The 13229-nt window shown below is 46.4% G+C and overlaps 1 protein-coding gene across 3 annotated transcripts in view; it reads left to right on the top strand.

Moving 5' to 3' along the window:
* The window catches only part of SETD1B (SET domain containing 1B, histone lysine methyltransferase), a 53147-nt gene that overhangs the window by 19796 nt on the left and 20122 nt on the right, over positions 1–13229 (top strand). For all 3 annotated transcript variants that reach the window (XM_040609828.1, XM_040609824.1, XM_040609829.1), the window contains one exon: positions 11488–12258. In XM_040609828.1, the coding sequence (XP_040465762.1) occupies positions 11488–12258 (771 nt within the window). The remainder of the gene's footprint in view (positions 1–11487; positions 12259–13229) is intronic.

Genomic DNA, 13229 nt, shown 5'->3' with positions numbered 1-13229 from the left:
AGAAATGTCATGTCTTGCACAGAGATTATTTTTGTTAAGGGATCAGTCAACAGTTGGCAACCACAAGGATTGTGTTTCCATCACCCAAGAGAAGTGGTATGGGGAAAAAGTTGCCTTTCCCTCACTGAGCAGGTTTTGGAGAGGGACAACTTGGAAGGTGTTTCTGGCTGGATATTGCTTTAGGCTTTGTCTTAGAGCGAGGAAGATTTTTACTGTTTTAATGAACGTGTTATGTACTTCAGCAGATGTGCTTGATTCTCTCCTTTCTGACTGCACTTAGTTGAATCAGAATACAGCAAGAGAAGGAAAATCTAAGCAGGAAATGAAGCGGTGAAAAAATAAAGATGCCTCCAGAGAGAAGATCCGTAAGAGAAGAGAAATGTTACCAAAGGGGAAGTGTTTGTTGCTGGCCTCACCCTTACTTTTGAGGAAGAGCATCTGTACTCAGCTGCTTTAGCTGTTTGAAATAGGCTCCTTGGAGTGAAGCGTCACCGGCGGTCTAGCTGGGTTTTAATGCATCGACGGCACTTTGCTGGGAAGGACTTGTTAGCTTGTGTTGTAATGCTCAGAAAATGAGTGGAGCCTGCTAAGCTCATTAGGGTGCCAGTCATCATTTGTGGCCACTGCTGCAAAGGGCTCGCAGTCTGGCCGAAGCCAGTTAGAGGTGTTTTTGTCCTGTGAGCCTTTCATTCCCCGGGGTCATTCTGTACTGCTTCTTCCCAGCTGGCCTGGAGCACTTGCACCACCTGCGGTGGGGGCTTCATCCGAAGTGGTTAATGCTTTTTGTCAGACGGTCAAGATCAGATGGACTGGCTGAATGGTCTTCTGCAGTAGCTTTGCTGGGGATTTCAGAAACACAGCAGAGATCCTGTTGTCCTCTCTTGGGATGATGACAGCGGCTGTCTCCAGAACCGGAGGCCACAGATTTTCTTATTTGAAAACATACTGTATTGCCACCGTGACTGCAGTCAGGATGCTAACGAGGTCCGGAAGACCTTATTAACACAGTGTTCCTTCTTTCATGCTTTCGTACTACTTCTTGAATAGTTGGTACTGGGATAGAAGAGAGCTGCTGGGAGGAGAGTAGTGCTGTGTCTGTGTGACCTCCCAGGCCAACAGTGGAGGACTCATGAAATCTCAGCAAAACTGTTCAGGAAAGGGAAAGGTTCACATAAAAATCAGGACTTTAACTCTTTCCTTTTGTTTGTTCCACACTTTCTGGAAAGTAAAAGCTGTACTTTGGAAAAGGCTTGTTTGGAAGGGGCTGTTCTAAGCTACCTCCATCAGCTGTGGGCTACAGGTTCCTGGGTTTTCTTGTGCGTGCCAAAAAGAAGTTAGTCCTCTTTGCTTCCCAGCCACTTGAACAGATCAGGACTGTGCCCTAGAAATTCAGGTCAAGATAAGCTCAAACTCTGAGAGAGGGGAGGGAGAAGCCAGGCTCATTATTTGAGATGCCTCTTGAGAAGGAAGGCAAGTGTCTGAACTGCTGCCTCAGGATATGCTAATGGCACCTGGGTCTGAGAGCAGACGGCAGCCAGCAGAAGAGCATTAAAAGATGATACTGATGCATGATCTAACAAAAACTCCTCTTGTTTTTCTTTTGTCTATTGTCCTTCAAGACCTTGATTCCTACATTTCTGCCCTCCCTTCTGAGGAGACTCAACGTTGCATGGTTTGCATTGCAGGCATCCAGGTCTTACAAATGAAACTGCTGTTGTACTAACTGGAAGTGCAGGGAGCACTGAAAATGCTGCCATAACTGTAATAGCCGCGTGATTTCAGATACTCGAGGGTATAGTAGTAGTATGTAAAAGGGGAAGAATATCAAACTGTCCTAGTTCTGCTGATTAGAAGTTGTTCAAATAAAGTATGTGTACAACCTAGTCTTCAATAGGGTGATATCAGCTGGGAAGCTAGACTGTTTTCAAAGCTTATCTGCTTGCTTATCACCTTGTTGGTAGCAAGATCTGAATTCATGGCTTCATTTGACCTAAGGTTTAATTATGAGGGTAAGCTCAGGGGATGGCATATGAGCTCCTGCCTGGCACTGAACTGTAAGGTATCTGTGTACTCTGCACATGCAGTTACTGCTTTTTCTTGTTTTGTTTTATTTATAGGTGGACTCTGATCTAATATTGCCAATTCCCTTTATCTTTGATTGTAAAGTACCTTCTGCTCTCTAGAAATGAGGGTGCATTTCTGCACGCCAGTGTGAAGAACAGAATGGAGCAATTCAGAATCATTTGGGAAATGAATGGGATTTCTCCAAAATTCCATGGTTTGCTTTGCATCTTTAGGGAGGGAGATGCTGCCTCAAGCTCTGCATCTTTTGTGTGTGGACAGACCTTAGAATAATATCTACTGATAATAGCTGAGATGGCAGAAAATGACAGAGAAGCCTATTGCATGCTTACTGCTGCCTTTCTCTTTTTCAGAGAGACTGTTTAGTTCCTCTGTTGGATTTGGCTGGTTTGTTCCCAGGACTCTGCACCACTGAACCTGGTGTCTGAAAGGGGCTTTACCTGGGTAAAGCCAGTCTGGCTGTATGAAAGTCTTTGGGAGAAGCAGAGAACATTCCCTGACTAATTTATCTGTAGGGGGTATTTTCTTGCCACTCTACCATCCTTTTATGCATGACTTAGCTTCCCAGTCGACTAAAGCCTTTGAAGTTAGATTGCAAATAGCTCTTCAGCTATCCCTTCCCCCCATCTGAAATAGGGAAACCAGAACAACCATTGCTGTGGAAAGAGCCTGCCTTGTTACATGGCTCCCCAATGTTAACACCCCTCTCTCTTTTCCACCTTCCTTTTCCTTACCTCTTCCTCCCCCCATAAAGAAACCTTTTTTTCCCCCTTAATAAGATCTACTTAAGACTTGAGGGAAAAGGCCATGGTTCCATAAGATGGTAAATCCAATTTTAGGGTGTTTCATATGTGATGAAAAACACTATGGTCGCATGACACAGCCCCTGAATTGGCACACATTCGCCCTGCCAGTTTGGATTTGTTCACATAATGCAGAAGGGACGACTGTCCAGGCAAGCTTTGCATTGGGGCACGCATGGGCTGCCCAGGCATCCCTGATCTTGGGCTGGGGGCCAGTGACTCCCCCGCCTCATACTCTCACTGTATTTTGTGATCTGTCCAGTTGTACGTTCATGTTTGTCTCTGCTCAAATCTATGCGGTCAGGGGGTCTGGAAGTCTCTGCATTGATGAATGTGGACCTAAAGGATGTTATGTTAGCCTGCATGCTTCCTAGAGCTGCCTGCAGGCACCAGTGAGTCTCTTGTGCATGCTGGAAGCCCAGGGGCAATATCTGGCATCTCCAAATAGCTCTTCTTCAGTGATCTTGCCAACAGGAGCAGTGTAACTGCATCATATGCCATGAAGCTTGCAGTTCAGAGCCTCCTTTCCCTTTCAGAAGAGAGAAAGATCTGAATTAAGCCACCCCTTTTGTGGAAGGTAACGCACTTGCTAAAAAACAGAGCAACCCCCTTGGCAAGTTATTGCCCTCTTTGCCAGTTTACCTCTTCAGGCTTTCTGCTGAGGCAAATCTGGCAGATGTTCATCCACTGACTTAATTTATGGCTCTGATGATTGCTGCCCTAGGAAGCTCTTGCAGTGGGCTCTTGACAGTCATGTTGAAAACTGAAGTGTGGTGCTCTCTTGGCAAGAGAATGGATTTTTGAAACTACTGAACATTGGTGGAGTCTTCTCCCCTTGAGATCACATTCTCAAGTTGTCTTGTTTCTGAATCAGTGAAGATCTGGTTACCTCCGACCACTAACGGCACTGCATTTGCTTCCCATCTCTGTCCTCTGCTTCTTGTAGAATTATCTGTCCTTCCTTGGATTGCTTGCTAAGTAAAAGAAGGGTTTTATCTCATGGTAATGCATAGAGGCTCCTGAATGGGTGCTTCTTACTCCAGAATGCATCTCAACTTTTGGAAAGAAGAATCCATGCCCTGTTTGATACAGCCACTGGAGAGTCTATGTACAGTCAAGCAAAAATAGCCTGAACTCCTGTTCAATTGTTGCATTAATTTTCTTTTATTTTTTGGTTTTGTCATGGACCATTTCGTGGCCTGTGTCGTGGCCCTCTAACATTCAGGGGCTTTGCTTTGGGAAATACTGATTGAAGCTGCTGTTCCGTTCCTTTCCTTGGAGACACTGATGTTATTCCACTGTCCTGCAGGGAAAAGGCAGAGGATAATCCCCTCTGGAGTCTGAAATGGTGCACTGAAGTGTCGAGACCCATCTCTGATGCTCAGTGCATCAGAGGGCCTGCAGGAAACTGGCAGTGCAGATTTACGTGAGTCTGGGATGCTGTCTTTGGCACTTCTGCCCATCATACAGGAGTAATTTCAGCTCTTTTTGTCATCTTAATTCACTAGATTTTCTAATGATGGCAAGGACCATTGGGCAGCCTTCCAGCTCTCCCTCTGTCCTTAAAAACACAAGTTGATTTACTTGTATTTCTAGTGTCAAGAAACATTGGAAGTGAGAGAGGAGACCTTTTCCCTTTGTAAGTGTTAGCTCTGTGTGCCTCCCCCTCTGAAGCCTTTCCTGCCGTGCGCTGAAAGCCCAGGTGAGTTCCTTCCTTGCATCCTTCCAAATCCCAGCTTGTGGCATCTCCCCATGTACAGGATGGTCTAATTAGGGACCAGCACCTGAGGCAGCACATTGGGAGATGCAAACAGGCACCATGGTGGCATTTCCTCACCCCTGTCCCCCTGTTCTGGGACTGATGGGGACGTCTGGGGAATTCTCCCTCTATCCTTCTGTGGTCTGAAGTATCAACTTAAAAGTTCCCTTTTGACATTAGAAGAAAAAAAGGAAAGTGGTGTAAGTTCAGCTGGTGTTTACCGTGCTGTATGTTTACAATGAGCACTTCAATATTATTGTCACTTGTTTTACTCGTTGTGCAGCCCTGTAGGCGTGGGGAGAATTGTCTGTGCCAAAGCAGCACTGCAGGTAAAAACGAGACCAAAACACAAGCTGAACCAATAGAGTGTATGTGTCAGGTAGGATATTGGCATCTTAAGAGCTTGAATTCTCTTTTTCAAGTAGCAAGAGATACTTTAGCAATTGATAATGAAGAAACCAAAACACCCAAGTAACATCTCTCCTTCTGGGAGAAATCCCTGCTCCGTTGCAGCTTTTTTGGTGCCCCATTTTGTGGGACACAGCAGTGAGTCCATTGCCCTGATCTGTGCTTTGCTCTGCTTTGTTTGCAACCTTTGCCTGCGAGTTAGATTTGCAAAGTGCTGTATAAATATATAGCTATATAAAAATCTTGCAGTCTTCAGCTCTTGAGGTAGAAATACATGTTGCTGACGATATTTATAATCACTGATCTGTAATATGTTAATCTTTCAATTTGCCTGTTACTGAGCCGGGCATTTTATTATAGTACAAATACACCTGAAAGCTGTCCCAATTAAAAGCTGCTGTGATTGCAATTGCTTGCTCTGACAGTAGCAGGAGGATGGGTACTCTCTTAGATGCCCAAAGGAGGAGGCAGTAAACAAACTTCAGCGTAGATCCAGCTGCAGTGGTGGTGTGCTGGCTGACATGGGCCACCACGGGTGCTGGTGACAGCACAGTTATCTGGACAGGCTTGAAAGCTCACCTGGGAAGATGCAGGCAGCTCTGTGGGTTTTTTTTTTTTTCTGCTGTAGCTAAACTGCTGGCAAACCACCTTGAGTAGCTCTGCCCTCCCGTATTCCCCTTCTACAACACCAGCAAAGTACTACCCTTCTGTGTGTTCTTTCAGAGGGAGATAACTGTAATTATAGTTAGCAAAGTAAAGATATTTGCATGTATTGTAACTACAGTGCTGAGTCTGCCTTGTTCATGCCTGACACCGTGAGGTGTGAATGCTTAGCATGGTCCCTCTGCCATGTCATCGTGCCCGAGTGTTGTACTCCCAGTAAGCAAAGAGGGCAGTTCAGAGGCATGGCTCCTCTTCACGTGCTTTGCCCAGAACGTGGGGAACCTGCAGGCTTTTCTTTAGCTAAAAGCAGATTAAAAATGAACTTGGGAATACCTCTGAAGCCCTCACTTTGCTCCGATATGTAGGTTTTGAACAGCCAGAGGTATTTCACTCTGTTAGCAAAGTAAATGGTGGGATTCTGTGGGCCTGAGTTGAATGTGTTGGTTTGTTTTTTTTTGAAGGAGCTTTTCACTGAAATTGTGGCTTTGAGAAAGAGTTGCAGGTGGATGGTGTGCATCTTCAGGCTTCCTTTTTGTTCTGGGTAATAGTGTAAAAAATGTGGCAGGTTTGAAATGTCTCGTTCTCTTTAATATGCTCTGCTGAAGGAGTCTGGGAAGGGAGTTGTGCGTTAGGGAATTTGGGCTATTTTCACCCTGGGATCACAGCGTATCGCACTAGGGCTGTTTCTTTTGTCAAACGCAGAGCGTGGGCAGCGAGGAGTGCGGCCTGAGCTCAGTGTGGGGAAGCAGCCACAGCTGGGGAATAGGAAGTTAGAGGGACCTGGAGTCTGTTCTCGGCTCTGTCAGCGCCTTGGTGTGCAACCTGTTTGGTCAGTTGTCCTCTCCCCCTCACGTCCGAAGGGTTTTCTTTCCCTACTTTTTTGTAAGGATAAATGTGAGACTTGCTCACGTGCGAATTTTTTAGACCCTTGGATGGACTTAATCCAAAACCAAGTGATGACTGTTTGACCAGGTGATGAAAACTTTTTATCCAAGAGCCACTTCTGATTTTAGTTCTAGCTTTATTGAAAAGCTGCTTCTTAACATTTTATATGGCAAAGATGTGCAGTATTTAAATACAGAGTTTTTGAAGTTCCAGGGCTTAAAGAAACTTTGTTGTTCTCTCTGGTTTCTGCAAGTGCAAGTTACAGCAGGCTTAAAGGTTTGCTACTTCTTGCAAGCATGGGATGCTTCACTTTGTTAAAACTAATGACCTTGCACTGTGCAGCATGCCATTGATCCTGCATTTCATTATTTTGATGCACCGGAGCTCAGCCAGGCTATGACAGAGTAGTTGCTACATTCAGTGATAGAAGTTCCCTACCTCAAATATAAGCAACTTGGTACCCAGCAGAAGATTTGAGGGTACCCAGCAGAAGATTTAAGTGAAATTAGCTGTAAGCTGATGGTATTCAAAATGCATGTTGAAATTCTGAGTAAATTCTTTATCAGATGGCCTTTTTAAAAGGAAATGAGAGCATGTGAAGTTCCTCTGCTGGTAGGAAAGGTAATGAATGGCATGTATGATGAAGTTCCCAACCACTGCCATGCTGTCAGTGCTCCTCTGGGTTGGGGAGAGAACAGCCTCTTGACATCGGGAAACTGCCAGTTCTGCATGCAAATATTAGGATGTAGATTCTTTTTTCTGCAGGTATGAATGTTTGCTTGCTAAATGCTGGGTATTGCTCTGAGAGAAGACCAGCACCCTGCATTCAGTGGCTCTCTACCCTGTCACTTAGGCTGATCCAGGAGTGAGATCTCAGGGTGTTCTCCTCACTTAACTGGAGAGGCTCTGCCTGTGCTAAAACGCGCTGTACCGATATTAAAGGTGGCAGTTAGCATTTTGGGTGAACGATGAATGAGGCCATTTATAACCAGTTGCACTGATGTGAATCTCTCCCAACAAATTTGTGTCATTAAAACACCTTTGGAAAAATGTGTCATGCGTATAATTAAATACCTGTTTTGCTAACTCTTAATTAATGCAAAGTAAAGGTGGCAACAGAAATTAATTTAGTTGGAAATGGCTTTTCTCTGTGGGTTGAAGGGAGGTTTTCTGGAAGTGTTGTGCCAGATGCCCTCAGAAATGGACAGGTGAACTCCAGGACTGATCGACACAGCTTTTTTGACAATGATGGCCATGACATCCTCCTAGCAGTGCATATACCATATATTGGCTCACCTTTTTCCCCTTGTGAGAGGAAAGAGGGAGGCCAGCTAGAAGCTGGTTTCTTCGAGAGGACAATGTGTAGCTATTTTTCATCTCTACCCTGAGAGGTATTTGGTAGCAACCACAGTACATCCAGGTTCAGACAGGTGAGTGAAAAAAAAATCCATGTAACAGAAGATCTTTGTATGTCTCCCCTTGGTTTTCTGTTCTGTACCTTGATCTTTTTCACTCAATTGGCGCCCATGTTTTCCCCCTTTAGATATGACTTTCCTGTAACTGCTCATCCACTTTAAATATTAATTCCTCTTAACTTTGTTCAAAGACTCCTTGTAGATTATCCTCTTTTGGTTTGACCTCTTTCCTAACCTCGTGTGTTCTCCTCCTGCCTCCCCCACCTTTTTGATCTGTTTCTCCCTGTCTTTTAATGTCTTTCTCTTTCCCTTTCCATCTTGCTTGGGATAAAACTGGAGCACAGACTGTGTTCACTGTGCAAGTGCAGGTGAGTTGTCAGCGCAACATTGTAGGAAGCAGGAAATCTGTTACTGCTTCCTGCAGACCCATCTGAGCACCAGAAGAATTAAAAAAAAGAAAAGATAAAAAATCTTTCGGTCTTCAAAAGATGCTAGTTATTGCTTTAGCAGTTCTTATTTCAGCTTAAGTAAAAATAAATGCACGTATGGATGAAGAAAGCTGCTGTGCCTTACAACATGGAGTCTGACTAGTCCTGCCACCTCTGCAGTTTCAGGATCAGCTTTTTCTAGCTGATGTTTCCTTCAAGAGGGAAAATCAGTCTCATTTATCAGGCAGGATTCTTTGGTACTGAGACTGAGTAAAGGGCTAGATGGGACTGGGCTCTGGGTGATGGGCAGGAGCGTGCAGGTCACCTATGGCAGGACTGGCTGAGATGGGCTGTTCTGGGCTGGTGTGGTGCTCCAGGAAGAGATGGCATGTTGGCTTGGGCGGGCACTTTGTGACTGGGACTGTGCTCATCAGAGACTGGTGATAGATGGCCCTGGGAGGGAGCAGGATTCTGCAGGAAGGACTAGTGGTCAGGGAGGATTTGTGGCTTGAAGCTCCCTGTGGCACTGCCTGGTGCTGGTGCTCCACTGAGACTTCGTGGTCGACTTTCTTCCGTACCCCATTAGATGAGATGAATGTGACTAGGAAGCTGATTTTGTCTATCTTTGGTAGCCTGAACACTCCTGGCTTCCTATCCAACACTGACCTTTAGCATTATCCAGCTTTTGCAATTGGAGCCATTGCTTTTAACAGTGCCTTTTGTGTTCACTGACTGAAAAATGGGGTCTGTTTTGCAGGAAACTTGTTTACACCTGCCACAGTCATCATCTTTGCTCCTTTCACTGGAGCTGCGGTAGTTGAAACTGCAGAATGTCCTCTCATTCCCCAGCATCCTCGGTGTGGGACGTGACTGCAATAGAACAGCTGGGGAGAGGATGCAGGGTGTGAGACCTACTTAGAAATGTTAGCCAGATGTGGACAGCTCAAGCAGGAGGTGCTACGATTTGGCTTTGGAAAGACTCGAGTGCAATAGGTTATTATTCCTATTTCTTTTTAGCTATTCATTTTAGGATTTACAAAGCAGCCCTCGGAGTACCTCCCTGCGTGTACAGATGCGCTGGAGCAACTATCAGGGAGTCCCCTCTGCTACCGTTAGCAGGGGGTCGATAGCATTCGCTGCAGGGTTTGCCATGCTCATGCTTTCAGCCCTTTTTTGTGGGGGTAGACCGTGGTCTCCTTGTTGAGCTGAGGGGTTGGGCATTTTCAGACCACTAAAACTGTGAGTGGGTTTCTGGGGCGACCCACACAGTGCTTGAGCTGGTGTGTTCACGCTGCAGCAGAAGAATGCAGGGAAGCCAGGGCGAGGGGAGGTGCTAGGACAGGAGGATTTGCAAAGCTGCTGTTGCAAGCGTTGTGCTCAGCCTGCTCTCTGGTGGTAGCTGCTGTAGCAGAGATGACCTTTGATACAACACGAAGCATTTGGTTTGATTTGGATAGTTGTGGTTGCTCAGTTTCATACAGCTACAGTTCATAGCAGAGTCATCAACTCAGCTCTTTTGTTCCCTTACCCCCGTGCGAAATTCACAGGTTAAAAATCAAATTACAGCAGCTTCAGGATGAGAACTGTCAACAAAGCCTGCTTCCCAGCAGCTCTCCCTGGTGCAGGTTCTCCAGCGTCTGGTGAGAGCTGAGCTCTATTGCTCTTTTCTTCCAGATTGGGGAGACAAGTAGGAGGGCAGATAGAGAGGCACTTGCTGGCACAAAACATGGAAGAAATTAACATCTTTGGGATCTTCAGTCAGATTTGGCTGAAAGCAGCCAGCAAGTTCCAAAACTCTTTCCAGGACTGAGATACAGAGAGGCACTTAAAGGTCACTTGATCATGATCTCTTACTGCCTCAGCTGGGCTAGAGCCTGCAGCATCCAGGACAGGCAGGCGAGCTCTGGCGGAGGTGGAGCATTGCTGCTGTGCTCTGGTCTGCACTGGTGAACATGGGGATGCTCTTTAGATCAGCTGGTGGCAACATGCGAACTGTTTGGCTTTTTTGTGTGAAGCTGTTGTGAGGAAGGAAGATAAACTGTCAGTGTGCTGGGTATGTCTTCCAGCAGTATTTGGTTGCTTTATTTTTTATTAGGATTTGTTTTAACAATATGTGGGAGGTGTGACAGTCACACGTGTGGTTTCTTTGTGCTGGAGACACCTTCAGGACTGAAGTACCTGTAGGACATAGCTTGCAGGTGTGACCATTTGCTGTTGGGGATGGAGCTAGCTCATGAGCCTTTCCTGTTTTATGAGACCTAATCAGGCAACTTTGAGACATGAGAGCAAGCAGACACCCTCAGTTTTAATCCAGTTTCCATCCCTTTGACAGTGGAGGTGGGACATTGTTTTAGCATTTTATATAACGTATTTCTTGTGGCTGGTGAAGTATTCATTTTACCCAAGAACCTGACATATGCTGTGTCTTTGAATCCCAGCATTTATGATGCTGATGTTTAAAGGTAGTTTAAGTAGATTTGGGGTTCTTTTTTTGCATGTGAATTGCTGTGGTCTAGTCAAGACAACTTTTAGCAGCAGCAACCATGTGGAAGTATTGTCTTCCCACAATTAGAGGTTAAGAGTTGACAGCAAATGAGCCAGGGATTATAATTAAAAACCAGGGTAATTCTTTGTGTGTGGTGAAAACTAAGGGATAAAAATTCATGGTGTAATGCACCTGTCAGTATTACATGCAAGTAAGAGATAATGTATCTTGCAGTGAAAGATACTTGGATTGTGTGTATTGTGCTGAGCATGGGAGCAATTCCTCCTATTCCATAGAAGCTGAGGTTTTTGTTCAGTTGGTGCTGATGCTCTTTTAGAAGGCTTTTACCTCTCTGCTTCCTGAGGTCTGACGTGGAAGAGAAAAGCTTCAATAGGCACCAGCTGCTCAGTGGGCCCTGTCTTTTCAGAGCATCGCTCACTTTTCTCCATTCCCAATTAAAATGTGTGTTAAACTTAGCTTTTGTTTGAAGCAGCCGGTGCTGTGGTATTTAATGTAGAAGGAATTATGCTCCTCACCTCTTCTCTCTCTTTTGTCTCAGGGTCAGCATTCTTCGGGGGAGGACATGGAAATCTCCGACGACGAGACCAACCCTGCGCCCATCACAAGCGCAGAATGTGCCAAAACCATTGTGGTGAACTCCTCCGTCAGCAACACAGCTGTGATGGCCCCATCGATTCCCCCCATGCCACCACCAGGATTCCCTCCTCTTCCTCCTCCGCCGCCTCCACAGCCAGGCTTCCCTATGCCTCCGCCACTACCTCCACCACCTCCACCCACTCACCCTGCCGTCACTGTCCCCCCACCTCCGCTCCCTGCCCCTCCTGGGGTCCCTCCACCTCACATCTTGCCTCCGCTTCCTCCGTTCCATCCTGGCATGTTCCCTGTCATGCAAGTGGATATGATAAGTGTCTTGGGCAACCAGTGGGGTGGCATGCCAATGTCCTTCCAGATGCAAACTCAGATGCTGAGCCGCATGATGCAGGCACAAAACACGTACCAGTATCCACCTTTCATGACGGGTCGGATGCAGTTTGTGAATCTTCCGCCCTACCGCCCTTTCTCGATGGGTGCAGCTCTTGGTCGCGGACAGCAGTGGCCACCACTGCCCAAGTTTGACCCATCAGTTCCACCACCGGGTTACGAGCCGAAGAAGGAAGATCCCCACAAAGCCACTGTGGATGGAGTCCTCCTGGTCATAGTGAAGGAACTAAAGGCTATCATGAAAAGGGACCTGAATCGGAAGATGGTTGAAGTGGTAGCGTTCCGGGCATTTGATGACTGGTGGGACAAGAAGGAACGTCTGGCAAAGGTAGGCTTTCCTGTACCCTCTGCTGGCTCCCAGGGAGACCCGTGGTTATTGCTTGTGGCCAGGGCATAGGTGGTAAGCAGGGGTCTAGAACTGACTTTAAAAAAACTCCTGCTTTACCTTAAATGTTACGGTTACTAAAACAGAAGCAAAAAATAAAGCTGTGGGATAGTTTTTCTGTGAGAAAGCTTGAGGCTGCTGAAATTAAATGGGAGGCATGCATGTCTGTGTCCCTCACCTGGCTGCATGCTGGTCTTCGTGCTGAGGCAGGTGGCTGGACTATGTGCTGGGAACAGCAGACCTCAGCCTGCAAATATCTGGAAGGTGCTCAATCACTACAGACACCTGCCTTGAGTCAGATTAGTATGTACCTGGGTATTAAACTTGACTTATTTCCATGGTGACATTCCATATATGCAAGCATTTCATGCTGCTTTGTCATCAGAACAAGCACAGGCTTGGAATTTTAGTCCTTCCTAGTCATTGATGGAGGTGCCCCATGCAGAGTTGTCTCTGTGTGGAGCCATAACTGCTCACCCAGGAGGGGGAAGTGCTGCTCTGTCTCACACCGTCCCACTGATTTGAATGTGAGCCTGAGGAAGAAGTGTTTGGTTTTCAGTGTAGTTCCTCTGCTTTGTGGTGGATCTCCTCAACCCCTTCAGCTGTGGGGCCACATCAGGGCAGCCCTATCTCTGCAGGGGACCAAGCACAGCTCGTGCCTTGTAAGGGTCTCGGAGAGCATGGTTCATCTTTGGTGGTGCGTTGCCCTAGCCAGCCTGCCTGGCTGCTCAGTTCATTCGATGGGATGCACTGGCCATGCTGGGGCATGATCTAGGAGGTGTCTGCAAACAAGCTGTTTTTCAGAGGGCTGTAGTGTCCTTACACAGGTGTCTGAGGAGGAGCATTGCTGCAGCTGCTGCTGCCCCAGGACATGGGGCTGGGTGACCTCCTGAGTGTTGCTGCAGCCCCATGGT

The sequence above is a fragment of the Falco naumanni genome, chromosome 1, assembly GCF_017639655.2.
Source record: "Falco naumanni isolate bFalNau1 chromosome 1, bFalNau1.pat, whole genome shotgun sequence".
Classification (NCBI taxonomy): domain Eukaryota; kingdom Metazoa; phylum Chordata; class Aves; order Falconiformes; family Falconidae; genus Falco; species Falco naumanni.
The sequence above is the reverse complement of the archived record's forward strand: the minus strand, read 5'-3'. Positions and strand labels throughout refer to the sequence as shown.